The sequence below is a fragment of the Chrysochloris asiatica genome, unplaced genomic scaffold (genome assembly GCF_000296735.1).
Source record: "Chrysochloris asiatica unplaced genomic scaffold, ChrAsi1.0 scaffold00262, whole genome shotgun sequence".
Taxonomy (NCBI): Eukaryota; Metazoa; Chordata; class Mammalia; order Afrosoricida; family Chrysochloridae; genus Chrysochloris; species Chrysochloris asiatica.
The window spans coordinates 172,645-197,395 of record NW_006408780.1 but is presented as its reverse complement, the minus strand read 5'-3'; the positions used below and the strand labels follow the sequence as shown (position 1 = coordinate 197,395).

The 24,751-nt window shown below is 46.0% G+C and overlaps 1 protein-coding gene across 1 annotated transcript in view; it reads left to right on the top strand.

Annotated features, from left to right (window-relative positions):
• The window catches only part of FAM193A (family with sequence similarity 193, member A), a 144,123-nt gene that overhangs the window by 68,879 nt on the left and 50,493 nt on the right, over positions 1-24,751 (top strand). Inside the window, exons 5-12 of the mRNA XM_006874096.1 lie at positions 4,299-4,423; positions 10,574-10,721; positions 11,630-11,707; positions 13,143-13,255; positions 13,338-13,580; positions 15,870-16,023; positions 16,129-16,308; positions 24,131-24,382. Coding sequence (XP_006874158.1) covers positions 4,299-4,423; positions 10,574-10,721; positions 11,630-11,707; positions 13,143-13,255; positions 13,338-13,580; positions 15,870-16,023; positions 16,129-16,308; positions 24,131-24,382 — 1,293 coding nt within the window. The remainder of the gene's footprint in view (positions 1-4,298; positions 4,424-10,573; positions 10,722-11,629; positions 11,708-13,142; positions 13,256-13,337; positions 13,581-15,869; positions 16,024-16,128; positions 16,309-24,130; positions 24,383-24,751) is intronic.

The following is a 24,751-nucleotide window of genomic DNA, read 5'->3' as shown; positions in this document are numbered from 1 at the left end:
TGATGGACTCAGGTGTGGCAGCGGTAGTGAGGTTGGCCCAGGATCGAACATTGTTTCGTTCTGCTGTGCATGGGGTTGCTATGAGTCGGTTCCGACTCGATGGCACCTGACAACAACAACAACAACATAGTGTTGACTGTGGAACACTGAAGAAAAAGCAGTAACTAGAGCCACATTTGGGAATTTATTTAAAATTGCTAATAAGGTGTTATATGTAAATTCTGGATTCAAAATAGAGAGTTGTTGGTGCCACAGGGTTGACATTGACTCATAGTAACCCTATGAAGAAGATTACAAAACATTGCCTGGTCCTGTGCCAATCTCACAGTCGTTGCTACACATGAGCCCCATTGCTGCTGCCACTGTGCCAGTCCATCTGGTTGGGGGTCTTTCTCTTTCTCCAGCCCCCCACTTTACCAAACGTGATGTCCTTCCTCAGAGACTGGTCCCTCCCGACAATATGTTTGGGTAGAAGAGATGAAGTCTGGGCATCCTGGCTTCCAAGGAGCTGTCTAGCTGTACTTATTCCAACACAGATGTGTTTGTTCTTTTGGCAGTCCATGGTACCTTCAATACTCTCCTCCAACAACAAAGCTCAAATTCACCAGTTCTACTATGGTCTTCCATATTCACTGTTGAGCTTCACATGCATATGAGACTCTTAAAAATACCACGATTGGGTCAAGCTCACCTTTGTCCTCAAACTGACAACTTTGCCCTTGAACATTTTAAAGAAGTCTGATTTCTTGACTGCTGCTTCCATGAGTGTTGATGTTGATCCAAGAAAATGAGATCTTTGACAACTTCAGTCTTTTCTTCATGTTTTGATGATTGGTCCAATTGTGAGGATTTTTGTTTTCGTTATATTAAAATGCAACCCATACCGAAGGTTGTGGTCTTTGATCTTCATCAGTAAGTACTTCAAGTCCTCTTCATTTTCAGTAAGCAAGGTTGTATCATCTGCATATCACAGGTTGTTAATTAGTCTTCCTCCAATCCTCATGCCATGTTTTTCTTCATATAATTCAACTTCTGGAATTATTTGCTCACCATATACATTGAATAACTATGGTGAAAGAATACAGCCCTGGTGCACACCATAACTAATTTTAAACCATTTGGTGTTTGTTCCCTTGTTCTTTGCCAATGCCTCGGTCTCTGTACAGGTTCCTCATGAGCACAAGTAAGTGTTTCAGAATATTCATACTTCACAATGTTTATAGTTTGTCATAACCCACACAATCTATGCCTTTGCATAGTTAATAATGCACAGATAAACATCTTTGGGGTTTTCACTGCTTTCACCCAAGGTCCATCTGATGTCAGCAATGATATCCCTCGTTCCACGGCCTCTTCTGAATCCTGCTTGAACCACCTCTGGAAGTTCTCTGTCACTGTATGCCTGCATCCATTTTGTATTATCTTCCGTTAAACTTGACTCACATGGGATATCAGGGCTATCATTGATACTGTCTGATGATTTCCGCATTCCGTTGCGTACCTCTCTTTGTTGTTGTTAACTGCCGTCGAGTTGTTTCCGAGCCATAGCAACCCTATATAGGATTTCTAAGGAGCAGCTGGTGAGCTTGAACCACCAACCTTGTGGTTCAAACAACTTTGCAGTCCAGTGCATTAGTCCACAGCACCACACCAGGACCTCTCTTTGGAACAGGCAAAATACAGATCTTGTCCAGTCAGTTGGCCAGGTAATTGTCTTCCACATTTCTTGGTACAGGTGAGTGAGTGCCGCCAGTACTGCATCACATTGTTGAAAGATTTCAATTTGTATTCCTGGTGCCTTGTGCATTGCCAATGCCTTCAGTGTACCCTGGACTTTTTCCTTCAGGATCATTGGTTATTAATCATACACTACCTCTTAAAGGAGCTCTGGTAGCATAGTGGTTATGAATCGGGCTTTGAACCGCAAGGTCAGCAGTTCGAAACTACCAGCTGCTCTGTGGGAGAAAGATGAGGCGTTCTGCTCTCGTAAAGATTTACGACCTCGGAAACCCTGTACGGGGTCTCTATGAGTCGGAACTGATTCCATGGCACACAGCAGCCACCACCACAACCACCTCTTGAAATGGTTGAGCATTGACCATTTCTTGTTGGTACAGTGACTCTTGTGTTTTTCTTCCATGCTGTTTTGATGCTTTCTGCATCATTCAGTATATTCTGCCCAGATAATCCTTCAGTGTACCACAAGTCGAGGCTTGATTTTTTTCTTCAGGTCCCTTGGCTTGAGAAATGCTGAGTGTGTTCTTCCCTTTTGGTTTTCTAACTCCAAGTTTTTGCAAAATTCATTAAAATATTTGTGTCTTCTCAAGCTGCCTTTTGAAAATTTCTGTTCAGCTCTTGTACCTCCACAACATCTTCCATTTGCTTTAGCATCTCTATACTGGAGAGCAAGTTTCAGAGTCTCTTCTGACATCCATTTTGACCTTTTCCTTCTTTGTCTTCTTGTGGCCTTTTGTTTTCTTCCTGTTTTATGTTCTTGTTGTCATCCACAACTCTTCTGGTCTTCTGTGTTTAGTGTCTCGTGCATCAAATCTGTTCTTGAGATGATCTCTAAATCCAGGTGGGCTATATCCAAGGTCTTATTTTTGGCTCTTGTGGACTTATTTTAGTTTTTCTCAGCCTGAACTTGTATAGGAACAATTGATGGTCTCTGTTCCACAATCTGCCCCTGCCTTTGTGTTGGCTGATGATACTGAACTTTTCCACTGGTTCTCGGCACAGTTGTAGTCAGTTTGATTTCTGTATATTCCATCTGGTGAGGTCCATGTGTCTTTTATGTTGTTTAAAAAAGGTATTTACAATGAAGAAGTCATTGATTTTGCAAAATTCTGTCATGTGATCTCCATGATAGAATTTCTGTTGTTTCTATCACCAAGGCCCTATTTTCCAATCACTGATTCTTCCTCTTTATTTCTAACCTTTGCATTTCAATCACCAGTAATTATCATGTTTGTTCAATCACAGACTGAAGAACAACTTCATTATTGTCTTTAATGGTTTGTGCATAAATTTGAATAATAGTATTAACTGGTCTTGTTGTAGGCGTATGGATATTATCCTAACACAGACAGCGTTATGCTTCAGAACAGATCTCGATAGGTTCTTTTTGATGATGACTGTGACGCCATTCCTCTTCAGTTTGTTATTCCTGGCATACATAATAAGCCATGGGCATGTCAGATTCACAATGGCCAATACCAATCCATTTCAGCTCACCACTGCCTAGGATACCGATGTTTATGTGTTCCAGTTCATTTTTGACAACTTCCAATTTTCCTCGATTCACACTTTGTACATTCCATGTTCCGATTATTAATGAATGTTTACAGCTGTTTCTCTTCATTTTGAGTTATGCCCCATCAGCAAATGAAGGTCCTTTTGCACCATCAAGGTCAATTCTACTTTGAGGAGGAAGCTCTCCCCTATCGCAGTTTGAATGCCTTCTAATGTGAAGAGCTCGTCTTCCAGCAATGTATGTGACATCCTCTGGTCCTGACAGCGTTCCACTGCTATTCATGAGGTTTTCAGTGACTAAATATTCAGAAGTAGTCCATCTCTCCTTCTTCCTAGTCCATGTTCATCTGGAAGCTCAGCTGACTCCTGTCTGCCGTGGGTGACTCTGCGGGTATCACAGTGCCTGTGGCATAGCTTCCTGAATCACAGCAACACACACGCCACCATAGTAGGACACCCTCACGGACGAGTGGTGGAAATAGTAATATCATCAATTTCTCTGCACTCCTTATCCAGATTCTCCTGTAGTCAGCATTTAGATAATAGTGATAAATACACAGTCCCTATTAAACACCCTGAGGTTCCCCAAACTGTCCTATATGGTTAGAACATTGGGACCCGGATCCAGCCAGGTTTCATGGTCAGTGCAGCCTTTGCGCTGTGCTGCCAGTGACCTGTGGAGCATGAAGACACGGAGCTGTCATGAAGTAGACTTGGTTCCGTGTGTTGAAGTCTGTGTCACAGAGCAGCATTCCCGTCATTGTGGTCTCAGGACTCTGTGCTGAAGCTTTGAGGACCCCAGGCATTGAGATCTTGGCAAGCTGCACATATGGAAGCCCACCCTGACTCAGTATGTGTCCTGGTGGTGTCCTGGTGTGTGTCCCCTGAGACTGCAGTTTCAGAGTTCGTTAAAGTATCCATGAGAGGTGTGTGTTTTCCGTGCCTGCCCCTCAGCAGAGTGACCCGTGTGTAGTGGTGGTGTCGGAAATGTCTTTCGGGGAATCTGAGTCGTCATTAATTCAGTGCGTCTCTCTTTTTTTCTTTAGGAAAATGAGCACTTGAAAAAGTTCCAGGTGACCTGGGAGTTGCATAATAAGCACCTGTTTGAGAACCTGGTTTTTTCTGAGCCGTTGCTGCAGAGCAACCTGCCAACGCTGCTGTCGCAGATCAGGTACGAGCTCCTCCCACCGTGCGTCCCACGTGGTCACTGCGTGCCGCGGCCTCAGCATGCAGCATTCATGTTTGTGAGCGTGTCCGCAATGTGGGCTTCCGGAAGACATCTGTGTGGGCAGAAAGAGGAAAACCTGAAGCATCATACAAGTGAACTTCCTCTCCCTGTCTTCTTTTTTTTTAATTTAATTTTGGTGTAATTTGACTATTTTGGCTGTTTCCACATATGTAACTCAGTCGTATTGAGCTTGCCTTTTCTGACGTGTTCTCCTCCATCCGTAGCAGCCCACTAGCTCCCTGAGCTCCCGCTCAAGTGCTCTGCTCCCTTGTATGCTGCTCCCCACAGGCGTTCTTTACCAGTTAAGCTGGACCATTGTTTGGTTTTAAGGCAACTCCAAGGGTTATTTTGGTGTGAAGTTTAAGAATTAGCTCAGGGCAATAGTTTCAGGGGTTCATCCAGCCTCCATGCCTACAGAAAGTCTGGAGTCCGTGAGAAGTTGCAATTTTCTTTTGTATTTTTCCCTTTTGATGAGGATTCTTTTATGAGCTCTGTGATGAACATGTTCATGAATAGTAGCTGGACACCATCCAGTCTGGTCTGATGGCAAAGGAGGTATTTGTTCATGGAGACAACTAGCCACAAATTATCTTCCTCTTATTCCTAACTCTCCTTTGTTTTGTTTTTCTTGGTGGTTAGAAACCAACTGTTGGGCCTTGGGTGACCGCTTGCGAAACCCCAGGTAGACTAGAAGCACTGTTTTAAGTGGTGAAGCCATGACCCTTAGCCTCCAAACTCAGGAGTCCAGTCCCATGAGGCGTGTTGTTACGCTTACCCATGCATTTCTGTATTGTCTTACTACTCACCTGTGCATTGCCATCTTTGTTTTTGCTGGGTGTGCCTTTTCCCTCCCGTCTTCAATGAGAGAGCCCTGGCCGGTTTTCCTGCAGAGTCCCACAGTCTGGGTGACATCCACAGTGCAGCCCAGCACATCCTTCTGTGCTGTTTGCAGATTGGCAACAGTGTCCTTGGACTCCACCAGACTTGACTTCTATCCCTTGGGCCAGACTCTGGGCATGGGAGTGTGTTTATTCATAAAGAGTTGTGTGCACGTGCCACCTTGTAGGCCGTCTGCAGTCCCCACGCTGCTATGCAGTCCCCACGCCGCTGGGATGACTGTCCACCCTGTGGCTGGTGGCAGTCTCTAGGTGTGATGTACATGCATGCACAGTCCTGTCAGACTCTCGGTGTTGGCAGTAGTGGACGAATGCAACAGGAGAGCTGTCCTGGCAGAGATGGGAAACTCCTCAAAAGGGGTCTTCCTGTCCGCCTGTCCTTCCTTCCCACCAGCTGAGGTGGGCTTTCTTCGTGTGTTTTTTCCACCTAACACCATACCTGAGGGGGCAAAACATCCCTTCACAGCTTGTGTGCCTTGTTCCACTATTGTCTGACCACTTGAGGGGCTGGAGAAGGCCAGACGTCTTGGTGCTTCACCTGCTGACATTTAAAGAGATCATCTGGCCTAAGAGGGATTGGCTGTCTGCCTCTCAGAGGAGACGCACTGGGGCTGCTGATTTGCTGGCTTGGATGTAAGTAGTTCTTGCTCTGTTTGGTCTGTAGTTTAAATAAATATATAGAGAGCATTAGTGATTAGGGAAAATTTGGATTGACTTGTAAGGAGATTTACCCAAGCTGAATTGTAATTAACTCTCGTTCTCGCTTTGAAGAGTGGAGGGTCAGTGACACACAGCAGTCCCCGCAACAAAGCAATTGACACAGTGGCTGCAACTGCACACTAGGACGCAGTCCTACCTGTGAGGATGGTGCCAGACGGGCGCAGTGTCTCTTTGTTGTGCGTAGGGTTGCTGGGTACTGGGAACGCTGCTTTTCACCTGCCTGGTCTGCAGTAGACACTGCGGAGACTGGTGCTGAACCGTGGACCACCTTGAGCCCTGTGAACCTTCTCTGAGTCTTACCCGGTCCCCTTTCTGGATTCCAGCTTGTGTTTGTCTGGAATATAAGGCTCTGCCCAAAGTGCCTGCTTGTGCCTCCATTCACTCACAATGTAATTTCTACGCTGTAACGTGGGAGAGAGCAGCTCTTCCATCTGCTAGGGGAGGAACGAACACAGCTGCGTGCACCCCAGCTATGCCGCACGTTGTTCCAGCCTCCAGCAAGGCAGAGTGAATTACAGGAGAGGGATCTGTGGATTAAAGGAGATGTCCTCTGAGCAGGAGAGGAGGGCAGTATGGATTACAGGGAACCTAGCCTTGGTACCAAGAAGTATCTTTCTCTGGGCAGAAAAAGAGAGTGGCGTGGATTATAGAGGACCCAGTGTTGACACCAAGAAGGAACTTCAGTGGTGGCTGGAGTGGACTCTGCTGCTCCGGAGCCCACACCTGCCCACCCGCCTCTTATCAGCCCCAGCTCACCTCTGTTACAAGGAACCTGTTGATCATTATGAAATCCTAGACACATGGTCTCCCCACTGTTGGCACTCCTGTTTGCAGTGTTGTGATGAAATTGTAGATCCCAGTGAATGACAAGGGGTGTGTTGTGGACGCCCAATCCCAAACACTTGACTGTGTGGTTCTGCGATGGTGTCCAGCTCATTAGCCTTGACCCTCAACACCACAGATCTAGCCTCGCAGAAACCTGCACGTTCCTTTCGGGCTGTGAACACAATTGAAGCAGATTACAAATGGAAACAAGAGAAGGGCAAGGTGGGGAAGAGATGAGCCCTTGGCAGAGCCACCCACAGGTCCCATCGGCTGTGCCCCACCTCCTGTGTAGTCCTCTCAGGTGTTCAAAAGCTCCTGTCACTGCAGGAAAAGAGCCAAGTGATATGTACACTATCACCTGTGGCTCCAATGCAAATGAAACACACTGACAACAAGGGACAGCCTCCAGGCAGGACATGAGGGCAGCCTGGATTTGGCAATAAGCCAGAGCGTAGTAATGTGAAGTGAGGTGAGGTGAGAGACAGCAGGAGTGGGGGACACCCCACCCCACCCCAACTTCACAAACTGTGATGAGGTGAAGACTACTTCCCCAGGAATGTGGTCAGTCTTGGGGCTCAGGTCCTACTCTGCACTTTGAGACCCAGGAGAAGCATGAGGTGGCCCTGGAGTGTGCTCTCACCTGGAAAGCTGAACAGCCGTAGGAGGAGAGCCGTGATGGGCTCAGTGGTTTCCATCATGGAGTGAGGTCGGCGGCAGCGTCTTTTTATTTTCCGGGCTTCCTCAGACCACGGTTCAATTCCATCTGCCTTCTGCTTGTCCTACTTTAGAGGGAGCATGTGTAGGGACAGCTTCCAAAGCCAAGGGTTTGCTTCTGCTCCGTTAGTGCCCCTTAGGAGCAGCGGGGACGGGGTGGGTGGCTATCTGCCCATCAGAATGGTTGCTTGAGAACCACTGTTGAGTTTGGGGGTGTGTGTAATCTCATAGAGTTTGTTGTTGTTCAGAGTACACACAGCAGGACTTGTACCAATTCCATTGTTTCTACATGGCATTTTTTCCGTTCATCAGTGTCTAACCCTTCTATGCTTCTTCTCTGAGCTGTTCCTCACTATGAAATAGCCCTGCAACATGCATTTCTGATGGCTAAATTTTATTACATTGACTTTGCAAATAACATTCTAGAAGTCATGGGAAAATGGAGCTATGTACTGGACCCATAAGCAAACATGATGATGAGCAGAGAAGACACTGACGTTGTCACAGAGTACATTTACTTGGAGTCACAATTGGCACACACGGAAGCAGCAGTCAGGAATAAGTGATGGATGGCATTGGGCAAATGTGCGGCACAAGACCTCGTTGAAATGCTCAAGAGCAAAGGTGTCAGTTTGAGCACTAAGGTGCACCTGACCCAGTCACCTCACATGCATGCTCCACACAAGTATGAATACTCATACTTTGCAATGTCCATAGCTTGTCACGTTCCACACAATCGAAAGCCTTTTTAGTCCATAAAGCACAAGTAAACACTTAATTGTGCTCATAAGGTATCTGTACGTGGCAGTTGTTCAAACAGAACATGGAAACACTGGCTGGTTTAAAAATCAAGAAAGATGTGTGACAGGGCTGTATTCTTTCACCATACTCATTCAACCAGTATGCTGAGCAAATCATCTGAGAAGCTGGATTAGCAAAATGTGGCATCAGGATTGGAGGAAGGCTCATTAACAACCTGCAATATGCAGATGATACAACCTTGCTTACTGAAAGTGAAGAGGACTTAAAACATTTACTGATGAAGATCAAAGACCACAGCCTTTGATAGGGATTCCATCTCAACGTAAAGAAAACAAAAATCCTCACCACTGGACCAGTAAACAACATTCTTATCAATGGAGAAAAGGTTGATGTTGTCAAGGACTTCATTCTTCTTGGATCAGGACTTTTTAAAGTGTTAAAGAGCAAAGATGTCAGCTTGAGGACTAAGGTGTGCCAGACCCAAGCCATGGTATTTTGAGTAGCCTCATATGGATGCAAAAGCTGGACAGTGAGTAAGGAAGACTGTAGAAGAATTGATGTATTTGAGTTATGGTGTTGAAGGAGAATATTGAAAGTGTTATGGGCTGCCAAAAGAACCAACAGATCTGTGTTGGGAGAAGTGCAGCCAGAGTGCTCCTTGGAGGCCACCATGGCCAAATTTAGTATCTCATACTACGGACCAATTGTCAGGAGGGACTGACCGCTGGAGAAGGTGGTAAGGTGGAGGGTCAGAGAAAAACCCCAGTGAGAGATGCATTGGCAAAGTGGCAGCATCATTGAACTCAAGCATGGTAACACTTGTTTGGTTGGCCCAGGACTGGGCAGTGTTTCATTCTGTGCATAGGGTCTCTATGAGTCGGTACTTGATGGCACCTAACAACAACAACATGGGCATGTGAAAGCGGGACAGTGAAGAAGGAATACTGAAAATGGATTGTTGTATTTGAGTTAGGATATTGGCAAAGAATATTGACTAGGCCGTGGACTGCCAGAAGAACAAACAAATCAGGCGAATGTTCCTTAGAGGCGCGGATGGCGGCGAGTCTCCGTTTCACTTAACTTTGGACATGTTCTCAGGTGTTAATAGTCCCTGGTACATTATGGGATCAACCTCAAAGAGAATGACCCTCAACACGACAGACTGATGCATTGGCTGTGAAAACGGGCTCAAACATAGGAACAGTTTTGGAAATGGCACAGCATCAGGCAAGCAGTGCTTTGTTCTGAATTGGACCAGACTCGACGGCACCAAACAACTCGGTATTTCTTCTAGACTTTCGTTTTCCTCATACATACACACTCCTACAGTTGTGTCTGCACTCAGCATGCGCTGCCTTCCTTTTCACAACCTGTAGACATGGGTGTGTGCAGCTGTGTGGGGACAGACGCATCTGTGGCTTTGGTGGTGTATCCACAGCACTCCTTTGTCCCGGTGCCCTGTGGGCCATGTGTGGCTCCCTGGGAGAGACTAGTTTTATTTCAAGAACACTGATGTGGCCGCTGCACAGATGCTCTGTGATCACAAATGTTGTCTTCGCTTTGGAAAAACCCTTGTCAAGGTGTCAGATTCCCCCATTTGGGTTCAAGCACTGCTATGCTGAGATCTGAGGAGAACGCATGTTTTTCTCATGGGTGAAATACATGTCTCCCCCTTCCTATGCCCATCCTGTCTCCTCTCAACCACCTTCTTTTTCAGTTATCAGAGTGGATTTCCTCATGGGCACCTAAGAGTGTCGTTTGTTTCATGTGTACATGTTCATTTCTCATCCTATTTCATTCCTAACGACAGATAATAGACAGTAAGTAAGGTCATCAGATGTCTTCCTCAGAATTGGAACTTTCTGTTTCACTAAATTTAAAAAACAGACCCACACTTTATCTTCCTCACATAAAGATGTGTTCTTCTCTCTGGGTTGGTGCATTTCAGTCAGGACAGCTCGTTCACAGTCCACATTCAGTGACCTCAGTCACTTGGCCACTGTCTTTCCATGTCACTGGTGGTTCCCCTAGGGGACGCTCACTGCTGTCCTTGATGTACCATGCTGTCCATTCCGGTGGAACAGTGAGGGTAATCACAGGGCACGCAGGGACAGGAGCGACCCTGAACACAGAGCATGGAGCTCCGTTCCTCTCTTAGAGATCATGCCTCCCGCAGGCTGGGTACCACCACGCATGATACCTGTAACGAGGACACATACAGCACATTGCTGCAGCGCTACCACTGCTCGGAGGAGGAGCTGCGCCGCGTGGCCGATGAGTGGCTGGAGTGTCAGAAGAGGATTGATGACTACGTGGACGAGCAGGTGAGTTGGCACATGGCTCCCGCGGTTCACCTGTCTGTCCATGGAAAGAGAGGGGTGGTGAAGGACTGCTGGCAGAGGCCTGTGTGCCAGCCAGTGCCCTGTCCGCAGCCAGGAATAGACCTGGTGAGGTGTGTGTGCTCAGGGCAGTGGCAGCGGTTGGTCAAGTGCTTTTGTCTGCCCAGGTGTCCCATCTCCTGTACACAGTCCATTCAAGCTGTGGGTCTGAGAGCCTGGGGAGAGCTGACACTTGTGATTCTGTAGAGTCTGGGATTGAGAGGAACAGAGGCAGGACGGGGGATGGTTACAGATGGGTTCTGAGAGAGGTGTTGCATATCTTCAGAAGCAGCAACCACACACAAGAGCCTGAGGAAGGAATGCATGATGTGCCTCAGTACCCACCATGCTACCCGTGTGGACCTCAGAGGTCCTGGTGTGAGCCCTCACAGCGCTGCCCACCTGGGCCTTAGAGGTCCTGGTATGAGCCCTCACAGTGCTGCCCACCTGAACCTTAGAGGTCCTGGTGTGAGCCCTCACAGCGCTGCCCACCTGGGCCTTAGAGGTCCTGGTGTGACTCCTCACAGCGCTGCCCGCCTGAACCTTAGAGGTCCTGGTGTGAGCCCTCACAGCGCTGCCCACCTGGGCCTTAGAGGTCCTGGTATGAGCCCTCACAGCGCTGCCAGCTTGTGAAGAAACCATGTAAGAAACATGCTTGTGGTGGCTTGAGTAAGTTGAGGAGACTGTGAAATGAAATGCCAGGGAGCTTACTTGTCCTGTTCCTCTTTCATTCTGTCTATGTGGGATGGTTCTTGTGCATATTATCTGACAAACTCTTTCCCTTGAAGATATTCCATGTAGATCTTGCTGGTGCTAAATTTGTTTTTTTTTTTTTTTTGTCGTACCCTGATTAGATGACTATGAAAACTAAACAGCGCATGCTATCAGAAGACTGGGAACTTTTTAAACAAAGGCGATTCACTGAAGAGCAGGTGAGGCTGCAGAGAGGAGGTGGGCAAAAGGCTGGGGGCGAAGTGGATAGTGTCTGTAACTTGTGGACGTGGTCTGCGGGCACAGACTAACATTCGGAGACCGTAGGGCATGGGCAGGTCCTGCTCAGACCTCAGGGTCTCACCGACTCATCTGCTTCCTTTGGCTCCATGTGGTACTCATGGGTAACCGTGTTTGTTGAGCATCTTGTGACCCATCAGGCTGCTGACTCCTACTCGGCCTCTCCGACCTGCCTCTGTCCCGTGTCTGTCTGCAGTGCTCTGTCCTGCCTCACTGTACTCTCAGGTTCAGCCTGGGGCCAGTGTTGTAGGAGTCTGTGGGTGTGTGCCTGACCCGGGGCTCTTCCCTGGTCTGGATGCTCCCTTTGCATCAGACTGAACTCCCAACTTCAACTCCTTCTCTACCATGGGCTCCGGCCTCCCAGCCCCTACCTCACAGAGCCTCCATGGCCCTGAGAAGGGTCTCCACCACAGCGCTCTTCATCCTCCCCTTCTTTCCGTCTCTCTACTAGATCATAGGCTCCTTGCCTGCAGTCACTGCCCTCAGACCTCTGTTCTCCTTACTAGCACTTGCAGACATGGGGTACATGCTCGGTGTCTGCTGCAGCCCAGTGACATGAGGTCACGTGCCTTTAGGAGGTCAACGTGGTAGCCCCAAAGACCACTGTTTTCTTGATGGACATGACATACTGTTGCTAAGTGCTATGGAGTTGGTGCTAACTCACAGCGACCCTGTAGAATTTCCCAGGCTGTGAATCTTTGTGGAAGCAGAAAGCCTCGTCTTTCTCCTAGAGCGGCGGGTGGGTACAAACCACTGACCTTGTGGTTCACAGTCCAGCATTTACCCTACAGAGCCATCACGCTCCCACATGACATACTAGGGGGCTTTTAAAAGTTTGGGCATTTTAATTTCACTTTTCTACCAATTTTCTGAAGTCTCCATAGTTACTGACCAACACAAACCACATCATAGAGGGGAATGCTTTACCAAAGTGTTGTTGCTGTTGGAGGCCACCACCGAGCAGGCTCAGATTCATAGTGACCGTGTGTCCGGCTGCCCGGTACTTCGCTCAGATTCATAGTGACCGTGTGTCCAGCTGCCCAGTACTTCGCTCTTGGTCATTCTTGTTTGTGTTGGTTGTTGCTGTGGCTACATCACTCCTTCTCAGGGAGGGACCTCCTCGTGTTCGCTGACACTCATCCAACCAAGCATGGTGTCCTTCTCCAGAGACGAGCCTCTTCTGATCACCCCTGTTAATCCCTCCTGCCAGGGTCTCCCTCTGTTTCCCTGAGTCTCTACTTTACCAGGCATGGTGGTGTTCTCCAGGGACTGCACCCCCTGACAATATGCCCGAGTAGGTGAGACTGCGTCGCGCCATCGCGGCTCCTTAGACGCGTGTTTTATGATTCCCTCCAGCTGACTCACAAGCGCACAGTAGCTGGTGAGGACCACTTCACAGACACCATGAGGCACATGCTGTCGTCACGGCTGAGCCTGCCTGACTGTCCCAACTGCAACTACAGGAGAAGGTGAGCCCTGCAGGCAGTAGCGAGCACAGGCCACCCACGCCCCGGGGGTGGCCCTCCCAGTAACTGCCCTCCCTTCTCTCAGGTGTGCTTGTGATGACTGCAGTCTGTCCCACATCCTCACTTGTGGGATCATGGACACTCCCGTCCCCGACGACATCCACATCCACCAGCTGCCTCTCCAGATGGACTCCGCTCCCGACTATCTTTCGGAGATGCGGCCGCCTAGTGTGTCCTCAGCAAGCTCAGGCTCAGGCTCCAGCTCGCCCGTTCCAGTCCAGCAACATCCCAGACTCATCCTCACAGACAACGGCTCTGCAACAGCTTTGTAAGTTGTGACCTTGTCCTGGCATTGCCGAAATTTAATTCAGTCAGGAGAAAGAGAGCTGGTAATGGCCACAGCACTGTGGCCACTGGGACAGTGCTTTTAGTGACACACGAAGTCAGTAAGCCCAAACTGTGACACCGTTTCATTACCTGAGGGGAAATATACGGTAAATTAATAAATGCAAGGAATGGACAAAGAACCACCACCGCATTGGTATGCAGGGAAGTGTCTATCCAAATACGGTTTTCCATTTTCTCCTTTGATTTGAGTGCAGCAAGTCTGCTGTTTTATACCCTGTCTCGTTGTTGACTCGGTTTCCATGCTTGCTCCATGTCCCACTACACATTTGGGTTCCAGTCACGTTGGCACGTGGCCTACAAGGTTCTGTCTGCAGGGTTTTCCATTAGTGAGGGGCTGTCACTGGTGCATACTGCCGGGGTGGGATCCCTCATTTTCTCAGAGTTGCAACCCTATCTGTTGAGGTGTCTGACACACTCTAGCTTCTGGAAGGACAACGAAGGCTCTAGGTGTTGGTGCACCTTGAGCCTGAGGCGCTAACTGGGCTCTGCCCTGGTCCCCGAAGTGATCATCCAATCTAGGCATATTGGTTCTCCTCACAGCTTCCTGCCAGAGCCAGCTTGGTTCATCACCCCTCCTGGCTTCCTCTGGCAACGCTGAAGTTGCCCTTCAGTTTCTTTCTGTTTTCAGTTTGGACTCCTTCTTTAGTCACAGACCAATTCCAGACAAACAGGTCTGAGTATGAATGTTATGACGCTGTCTGTCAAAGGAGCTCTCGCTGTTTGAGCCGTAGAAACCCCGTGCCCTCTGGGAGCCTGGGAGTTGTAGCACAGATGGTCCTAAAAACATACAGAAAGTAAACATTTGCATCTACTCTAACCCCACCCACTCAACATAGCTGCTGAGATTGGCTTAGAAACTCCCAGACTGTGCTCAGTGGTGTGGGCCTCGGGTGGTGGGCTCCCCAGAGCTGAGTGCTCGTGCAGGGCCGGGGCAGTAGACTGAAGTTAGGACATTGCTCGTAAACCCTTCAGTGACTAGAGCTGCCGTGATCTCTTAGGAACTGTCCCTCAGTGCTCCCTTGAGTGTTGGGTCTGCTGTTGAGCAAGCTTGACTTCATCACTGGGTAGTTACGTGCGTTTCTGAGCCTCAGCAGTGGGCGTATGCAGATAACAAGCCCTCCGCAAACCTGAGCCCTGCCCAGGCAGGCCGCCATTTGTCCTTGGCTTTGAGCTCTGGATTCCTAGTTGACTCAAAGTCTCCTGGACACATTGCCTACAGAGATGAGGGCACCAGTCCACTGGCTTTTCCATACTCTGGACTGAGGGCCGTCTGTTCACTGCCAGCTCTTTTCCACAGACCACAAAAGCCTACATTTTAAGGAGCCTTCTAGAGAAAAAAGGAGCCCTGATTATCCTGTGGGTTGGGTGTTGGACTACTAACCACAAGGTCAGGGATTCAAACCCACGTGCCGCTCCACAAGACAAAGGCAAGGCTGCCTGCAGCCATCGATGTGCAGACTCAGAAACCCTAAGGAGCAGTACTGCTCTCCTCTACAGGGTCCCTGGGAGTCGGAACCCACTGGGTGGTTCTAGAGAACAAAGCCTTGACCTTTGTCTAAAGTTTAGTTTGTTTTTCTTTAGTAAATACAATAAAACCTGTGAAAGCCAGACCCTGTGTAAGGTAGAAACCTGCCAGAGAAGGAAACTGCAAATATTTTCCACAGAACGGAGTGGAGGAGAGTGGTAAGGGTGCTCCCTCCCGAAGGTGGGCTACTTGGGAGACAAGGTATTCCCACCACGTTCTGGCTCTCACAGGTTTGCTGTATTCCCTTTCCTCACTGCTTCCTGCCTGCCTGCCCGCCTTGACCAGCGCTGGCCTGGTGGTAAAAGAGCTCTACTATTTTGTCCCTGAATGCCTTTAAAGCTGTGTTCAGCTGGCTGTTTATGAAGTCTTTTTTGGTGGTTGCCTTTGTTTTTCATCAGAATCGAATCCTGTCTGCTTTGGGGTGGCAGAAGAAGGTAGTGTTGGTGTCCCAGCACCTTCCAGATGCAGTGTTCAGTGGAGATGGAGTATCAGTTCATAGGACCTCATGGTATTTTACTGTGAGGGCTGCTTTGTCCAGGCCAGCGCTCCAGCTCTTCTCCTGGTGCTGCAGTTACTAAGCAACGTTGTGGGGTCTGAGTGACACCTGTCACTCAGTGAGTGACAAGTACTCTTAGTGAGCGGTGTCTGTTGGCGGCCTCATGGTGACTCTCTGCTTGGTCTCAGTTGCAGTGATGATGAAGATGGTGCACCGTTATCAGCTAAGTTTGCTGGTATTTACCCATTGAGTAATTATGATGACACCGAGGTAGTGGCCAACATGAATGGAATCCACAGTGAATTAAATGGCGGCGGGGAAAACATGGCCCTGAAAGATGAGGTACGGACTTGCCCTTCTCTGTAGCTGCCGTGAGTGGCAGCAAGTGTCAGTGTGATGTGGTAGCGTTTCTTGCGAAGCATAACTCAGAAAAGGTTGTTTTCAAAGTCCCCCCAGGTAAGCAGTACCAGTAGTAGCTCTTCCGAAGCTGACGATGAAGAAGCAGATGGCGAGAGTAGCGGGGAGCCTCCAGGAGCCCCAAAGGAAGACCTAGCTCTAGGAAACGGGAGCCTCATGAAAGAAGACAGCAAAGTAGACAGTCCGCCCCCGTCTTACCCGACTCAGCAGGTATGGCTTCATTGTTTTCCTCCTTCTCTTCTGCCAAGGGTCTACTGCTCTGTGTTTATTTTCTGTAAACTTAAATGATGGTAACACAAAACCACTGTTTACAATCATTTCTGAAGGTCAGATACACTTCTGAAAGGAACAGCTATGACTCCTGTCCCCAAAAGAATCTCTTCCCCTTGAACAGCTATGACTCCTGTCCCCAATAGAATCTCTTTTCCCCTTGAACAGCTATGACTCCTGTCCCCAATAGAATCTCTTTTTCTCTAGCTTAAGTCTGTTGTCAACAGCAGCCCAGGGTGGCCCCTGAACATTAAGATGTCAGGGATCTTGTCTGTATAGAACTGCAAGGGGTGGTTTTTTACAAAACAAAACAGCCCCTGGTTTCATCAGGTGTCATAGATGTCTATTTCTGTTGTTAGTAAGTGCCATCAAGTCAGTACCAACTCATAGCAACCCTGTCTGGGGAGCAGCTGGTGGATTTGAACAACCAACTTTGCAGTTCCAGCAGACGTTGCACTTGAGAGCTTACCTACAGTACCACATCAGGACTCCAGATTTCTATTGGCTATCTGTTTCTTTTCTGTAAACCCAAAGTGAGAGTGAGCTTACCTTATTGGATGGTTCTTCCCCCCCCCCCCCCAAAATACATTAGCTTTGGTAGATGCTCAGGAAATAACTTACAATTGAAAAGATGAGGAAATAACTTACAAATGATAAGATGCTTGATAATGAACTGTAGTTGTTGTTCAGTGCTTTCAAGTCAGTTCTGACCCATAGTGACCCTGTATAGGGTTTCTGAGGAGCAGCTGGTGAGCTTGAACCACTGATCATGCAGTTCCAACGGCATTGCAGCCTGGCGCATTAACCCACAGCGCCACACCAGACAATGTAAATTCATCAAAAAATAAAAATTATGTTTACAGATACGCACTTGGAAGTCTTGTTTATCCGGCCTATCCAACACTGCCCACACCCAGTCTGCATCCCAATAGGTTGGCAGTTTTATTTGCTTATTGAGTGCTATTTTAACATTCACTTAGGCAAATCTAACTAGTTTTCTTCTCTCTCTTACTAAAAGGCTGTCGACATAGCACACCCTGTGTGTGCGCCTTCCTCTCTGTAACTTAGTTTATTCTGGAGCTTTCTCTAGCTGCACTGAAGCACATCCTCGTGCTCACTCACTAACCGCTTTGTATCTCAGCTTGTGGACATTTGGTTGGTTGGGCTTTGTGTTTAATCAGTGTGGTCTTCCGGTGTTTGCTGTTCCATGCATTCGTGAGTAGCCTTAGGCCTGTGTCACCTTGTAGACAGCAGAGGTACCTGTAGAACTGACAACCACCAGAGTCAACAGCACCTAGGGGTGGGTGGGCGATTCGTTATGTTTAAATACAAGTCTTGTATCAAATACATGATTTTCTGCTACTCTGTAGCTTGTCTGTTAATTTTTGATTGATGTCTTTTGGAAAAGCAAATGCTTTTTAGTGTGATGCATACCAGGTTAACTGAAAAAATGTTACCGATGGTGTTTGTCTTAAGTCATATATCAGAAAACGTTGCCTAACCTCAAATTCTTGTTTTCGTCTAGCAGTTTTAGAATTTTAGGTCTTGTTGTTACGTGCCATGGAGTCGGTACTGACTCAGAGTGACCTTATTCACAGCAGAACGAAAGACTGCCCTATCTTGGGCCAACCTCACTACTGTTGCCATGCTTGAGTCCATCAATGCTGCCACTTGGCCAGTCCATCTCGTTGGGGGTCTTCCTCTTTTTCTCTGACCCTCCACCTTACCAAACATGATATCCTTCTCCAGTGACTGGTCCCTCCTGACAATATTTCCGAAGCATGAGAGATGAAGTTTGGTCATGGTGGCCTCCAAGGAGCACTCTGGCTGCATGTCTTCCAAAACGGATCTTTTGGCAGCCCATGACACTTTCAGTATTCTCCTCCAACACCAGAACTCAAAAGCATCAGTTCTTCTACCGTCTTCCTTATTCACTGTCCAGCTTTCGCATGCATACGAGGTTATTGAAAATACCATGGCTTGGGTCAGGCGCACCTTAGTCCTCAAGCTGACATCTTTGCTCTTCAACACTTTAAAAAGATCTTGTGCAGCAGATTTGCATAATGCAATATGTCATTTGATTTCTTGACTGCTGCTTCCATGAGTGTTGATAGTTGATCCAAGAAGAATGAATTCCTTGACAACTTCAATCTTTTCTCTGTTGATGAGAATGTTTTTTATTGGTCCTGTGGTGAGGATTTTTGTTTTCTTTACATTGAGATGTAATCCATACCGAAGGCTGTGCTCTTTGATCTTCATTAGTAAATGTTTTAAGTCCTCTTCACTTTCAGCAGGCAAGGTAGTATAATCTGCATATTGCAGGTTGTTAATGAGTCTTCCTCCAATCCTGATGCTATGTTTTTCTTCATAGAATCCAGCTTCTCGGATGATTTGCTCAGCATACAGGTTGAAAAGTATGGTAAAAGAATACAACCTTGTCACACACCTTTCTTAATTTTAAACCGTTTGGTGTTCCCATGTTCTGTTCAAACCACTGCCTCTTGGTCCAGATATAGATTCCTCATGAGCACAATTTAAGTGTTCAGGAATATTCATACTTTGCAATGTTGTCCATAGCTTGCCATGATCCACACAATCAAAAGACTTTGCGTAGTGAATAAAGCACAGTTAAACATCTTTCTGATATTCTCTGCTTTCAGCCAAGATCCATCAGACATCAGCTCTTATACATTTATTTTAGCTCTGACACATTGGCAATTTTTGTTTTTTTGTTGTGAGGTTATAGTTGAAATTCATCTTGTTGGCATGTGAATATCTGTGATACCATGCTTTGCTGTAAATAATCTTCCCCTCCATAGAATGATCTTGGTTCTTTGTTGGAAACCGGTTGACAGAATTTATGGCTGGACTCTCTGTTGACTTCATCTGATCTCTATATCTGTCCTCACACCCAGCCATACCTTCTTGATGACTTCTTCTTTCTGTTGTTGTTAGGTACCATTGAGTCAGCATTGACTCATAGCGACCCTATGCACAACAGAATGAAACACTACCTGGTCCGGGGCCAACCTCACAATCACTGTTACACTTGAGCCCATTGATGATGCCGCTGTGCCATTCCATCTTGTTGGGTGTCTCCTCTTTTTTTTTTCTTTATAGTGAGCTTTAAAATTGAACAAGTTATGTCTTCCAGCTTGGTCTCCTTTCTTAAATGGGTCTTCTGCATTTTCTTAAATGGTCCTCTGCATTTTCATATAAATTTAGAATCACCTTGTCAATTCCTACCACCACCACCCTGCCCCCCAACCCCCGCCCCACACACAAAAAGCCTGGTTTGATTTTCATAGGAATTGTAATGACATAAATATTTTATGTAATTCACCAGTGAAGTTGTGTGAAGATGTAGATCAATTCGGAGGAAAGCAGTCTTAACTATGTTGCATCTTCCACTTTATAAACATGTTGCATCTTTCCATTATTTAAATCATATTTAATTTCTTTCAGCATATTTAAAAAGTCTTCAGAGTAGTTTGAATTTTTTTTTTTTAGTTTATTCTTAAATACTACACTTAAAATTTTTTTATAGTGGATGGTATTTTAAAACCATTTCAAATTTTAGTTGATTACTGACTTTAAGGATTCCTGGTGCAGCACTGTGGGATAAAGCTCTGGACCACAAAGTCGGTTTGAGCCATAAGATCGGCAGTTCAGACTCACCAGCTGCTCCTTGGAAACCCTATACAGGGTTGCTATGAGTCAGAACCGACTCAACGGCATTTGACAACAGAATTGCTATTATGTAGAAATGCAATTGATTTTTTTTTTTTTTAATGCTATACAACCTTGCTCAACTTATTTACTAATTTTAATACGTTTATTCCTTGCTTTTCTCTTTTGTTAGATGTATGAGTGTTCTACATATAGGCTTATGTTGTCTACAAATAAAGTTAGGTTTACATCTTTCTTCCCAGTCTGGATGTCTGTAATTTGTAATTCGTGCTTTACTGAGTTTGACTAGAACCTCCATCATAGTAGTGAATTAAGTATTACAAGCAGACATGCCTGCCTTGTTTCCAATCTGAGCGGGAAAGCATTTAGGGTTTGACACTAAGTGTGATGCAGACTGTGTGCAGGCCTTTTCATAGATGCCGTTTATCAAGTTGAGGAGATTGTCTCCAATTCTAGTTTGTTTCAGAGTTTTATCACGAATGGGTATTAGTCTTTTAAGTGCTTTTTCTTCATCTGTTGGGTGGTCTTCATAGTTTTTGTACTTCAGTCTATTACTATAGTTATTGTTGTTGATATGTACGGTGAAGTCGGTTCTGACTCATAGTGATCCTGCATAGGGTTTCCGAGGCTGTAAATCTTTACAGGATCAGAAAGCCTCATCTTTGTCGCGTGGAACATCTGGTAGTTTCAAACTGCTGACCGTGAGATTAGCAGCCTGATTCATACCAACTACGCAACCAGAGCTCCTGTTACTATAGTATATAACATTAATTGATTTTTGGATATTAAAACAATGTTGCTTTCCTGGGATAAATTCTACTTGACCGTGATGTGTATACATTACTGGATTGCTTGGCTAACGTATATTGCTGTCCTGGCTTTGGCATCAAGGTCAAACTGGCTTCATAGCATGAGTTGGGAAGTAGTTCTTCCTCCTATATTTTCTGTAGCGGTGTATGTGGAATTGGTATTATTTCTTAAATACTTTTTGATTCATGCATTTTGGGGGCTATGTTGTTAAAATATATTTATCTTTGTTAAATCTCCTTGACATATTGATACTTCAATATGAAACAATATGAAACTTCTCTAGTTATGATTCTTTATGTTCATTTTATCGGGTGTTAATATAGCCACTCCAGCTGTCTTACAATTACTGTATGCACGGTACTTTTTTATCCTTTTACTTTTAACCTATTTATATCTTCAAATCTAAAATTTATCTCTGAACCCAAAATAGATCTAAATTGGTAATCTCTGCCTTTTGTGAAGTACATATTCCATTTCCATTTCATGAGATTATTGAGTGTGGTGATACTTTTACCTTTGCCTTCTTGCAATTACTTTATCATATCTTCGTTGTTCCTCTAGCCATATTTTACATTCTTCTTTTGTACTAAATTTATTTTAACGTATCCGTTTACTATCACTGTTCTTTTTAAGTTACTTTCTGTTCTAGAGATTATAGTATATAATTTATCATTATCAACTTCAGATTAATATTGGCATGATTTCAGTACAATGTTGAAGCTTTGCTCCAATTTAGCTCCATTTCTTTCGATATTATTATTGTCCTTGTTGTATTTGTATATATCACACAATAATAACACTAATGATACAGTTATTATTTATAGAGTTTTATGGTTTCCCAAGAAAAGGAAAAACATTTCTAGTCTTTGATATTTCCTAACTTACGTACCATTTATGGAGTTTTTCATACTTCCTTTTCAAGTCTGGCGTCATTTCTCATCAGCCTAAAAGACACCGGGTAATATATCTCTCATAGGGATAGTGTGCTAGCAGTGAATTCTCTAGATTTTTAGCTGGCTACGTCTTTTATTTTGCCTTCGTTTTAAAAGGGTGGTTGTATTGGAGATGGAATTCTTTCTTAGCTGACATTTTTTTCCCTTTCAGCATTTCCAACATGACATCCCACTGTCTTCTGCTATCCATTGCGTTAGATGAGTTAGCTGTTAATTGTATTTTTGTTTCTCTGATCACGATGAGTCATTTTCTGTTGCTGCTTTCAGCATCTTCTCTTTGTCTTTCAGCAGTTTCATCGAGCTGTGTCTAGGCGTGTATATCTTTACTGTATGTATCTCTTAGGGTTCATTGAGCTTTTGGGATCTGTAGATTAATGTTTTTCATCCGATTTGTGAGGTGCCATTTTCAGGCATTATTTCTTCTTGTGCTTTTCTTTCGCCATTTTTTTCTACTTTCCTTCTGGGTCTTCCCTGCATTGTGTGTTGGTACTTTTGATTTTCACCCACAGGTCTCTGAACCTCTGTGGACTTTCCTTTATTCTAGTGTCTTTTTGTTCCTCATATTGGATCGTGTGTTCAAATTCAAAATCTTTTCCTGCCATGTCTAATCTTCTATTGAGGCCTTCTAGTAAAATTTTCATTTTGGTTATGGATTTTTCTCTGGTATTTATATTTAGCTCATTTTACACTTTCTCTATTGATGTAGTCTATCTGTTCCATTATTGTCCTCCTATTTTCCTTTACTTCTGGGAACTTAATGTCCTTCAAGTCTTTTAAAATAAAAGAGGAAGACCCCCAACGAGATGGATTTGCCAAGTGGTAGCATTGATTGACTCAAGCGTGGCAACTGTAGTATGTTGGCCCAGGACCGGGCAGTGTTTTGTTCTGCTGTGCATGAGGTCGCTGTGGGTCGGTACCGACTCAATGGCACCTAACAACAACAATAGCCGCTTGGAAATCTCAAGTGTGCTGAATCCAGTATCTGGATTTACTCAGTCCGTTTCTGTTGACTTTTTATTTCAGCTCTTTTAGTGTGTAAGGGGCACACTTTCCTGTTTATTTTTATGTGTCTTGTTTTCGGAAACTGGACATTTTCGGTAATGTAGTAGCAAGCTTACATTCTGGTATTTCTCTCTGAAGGTTGTGTTTGTTGTTTTCAGGAACTTAATGGAAGAGTCTGTATATCTTCTTGTTTTATCCCACATGCTTTACAGCCACTGATGTCTCCGCTCAGGCTTTTTCTTCTCTGGTTTTTAAGATTGACTTTCTAAAGGTCATCCCTGTGTCTTCATAGTTTCTTGGGCAGCCAGTCATTGGAGCAGAGATTTGATCGCACACCTTAGCTTCACTGGACCGCTGCCTTTTGCTCATGCATATGCATGTGGGTTGGGAAATGCACTGAGCGTCAGCCTTAGTGCTAATTCTCCTCTGGGTTCTCTGGGCTCCCCTGCACATGTGCTGTGGTCTCCTCATCAGTCCCGGATTTGTACAGTGCTGTGTTGCTCTGCCATTGTGCTCTCAATTCCAGAGCCTTCCGTTGGATTGCTCTATGGTCTGCCACTCAACCACTGCAGCCAAGACCTCAGCCTACAGCTACCGGAGCTGCGATATGACTCTTCTTGAAAGTGGTGTGGTGGGCTGTGGCTCTCTGCGAAAATCAAGCCCACCCTCTCTTTCAGCTCGTTGCTCTGGTGGAACGGCTATTTCTCTTATGAAACCGGAGAGTGGGGGACCTCAGGCTGGAAATAGCTCTAGGCAGGCAGGCCTGCCGACACCTGTTGTTCTCACGTGAAGTTCTAGCAGGATAGCGTGTATAAGTGCTTCTCAGTATTTGCCTCTGATTGATGTCCAGAGTTTCCAGATGGTTGTTCAGGGAAATTTTGTGCAGCTTGGCATTTGTTTCATGGGGTGAGGATTCACCAGTCTCTTCACCCCACCACAGTTGGGAGTGCTGCCTCTGATACACTGGGCAGATCTCAGTGTAGCAGGAGGGAGCGCTGTGATCCTTGTGGAGTGTAACCATCGGGTGATTTTGTCATTCTGGGTCACGGCTCTCCTTCACTCTGCTCTCTCCTATTCTTCAGGCATAGGACACAGACTCGTATGGCTTCCATGTCAATGAATACCCCATAGGGGCCACAGTGCTCCTTTCCACCCTCTATCCCACTTGATTCCTCTCCAGGAGGGACCTGGTTTGTCAAGAGATGAGGGCAGGCCCTGTTAACCTTTGTGTTTGCTATCTTAACTGCTGCAGAGATGGGGCCAGCATTACTTACCTAAGCAGGTCCTGTTTTTTACCTTCCTTTTAGGTGGAGCAAGCTCAGAACACTTGTGAATGTCACGTCTGTAAACAAGAAGTCTCTGGGCTGACAGCGTCCGCCACCACTGCAGGCGCTCTTCCTCCCGGCCACCAGTTTCTGAGCCCCGAGAAGCCCACACACCCTGCACTTCACCTCTACCCCCACATCCATGGACACGTACCTTTGCATACCATCCCACACCTGCCTCGTCCTCTTATCCACCCCACCTTGTATGCTGCTCCCCCCTTCACGCACAGTAAGGTAAGTTGGGGGTCACAGAGGGCCTGACTGTCGTGCTTCACATAGATCTTGGGGGGGGCGGTGTACATAAAAAGACGAGTCTGTAAATTGGCCACGTGGGTAGGACAGATTTGCTCTTGGTAGGAAGGTCTGCAAACGTTTTCTTCTACCATAATCTCTTAAGATCCTGGAACTACAACTTTTAGAGCTGTAATCCCAATCACTGAAAACAATAACAAATGTCATGACAGAGGTATTCAGAAACAATGAGATGGTAAAGAGTTTTCCAGGTGATTCTGGTGATAACAGGGTACTTCGCGCACATGGCTTCTGCCCATCCCCGTTCTCACAACTCCTGGTCCCAGTGGCTGAGTTCTTGGTCTTTATGTG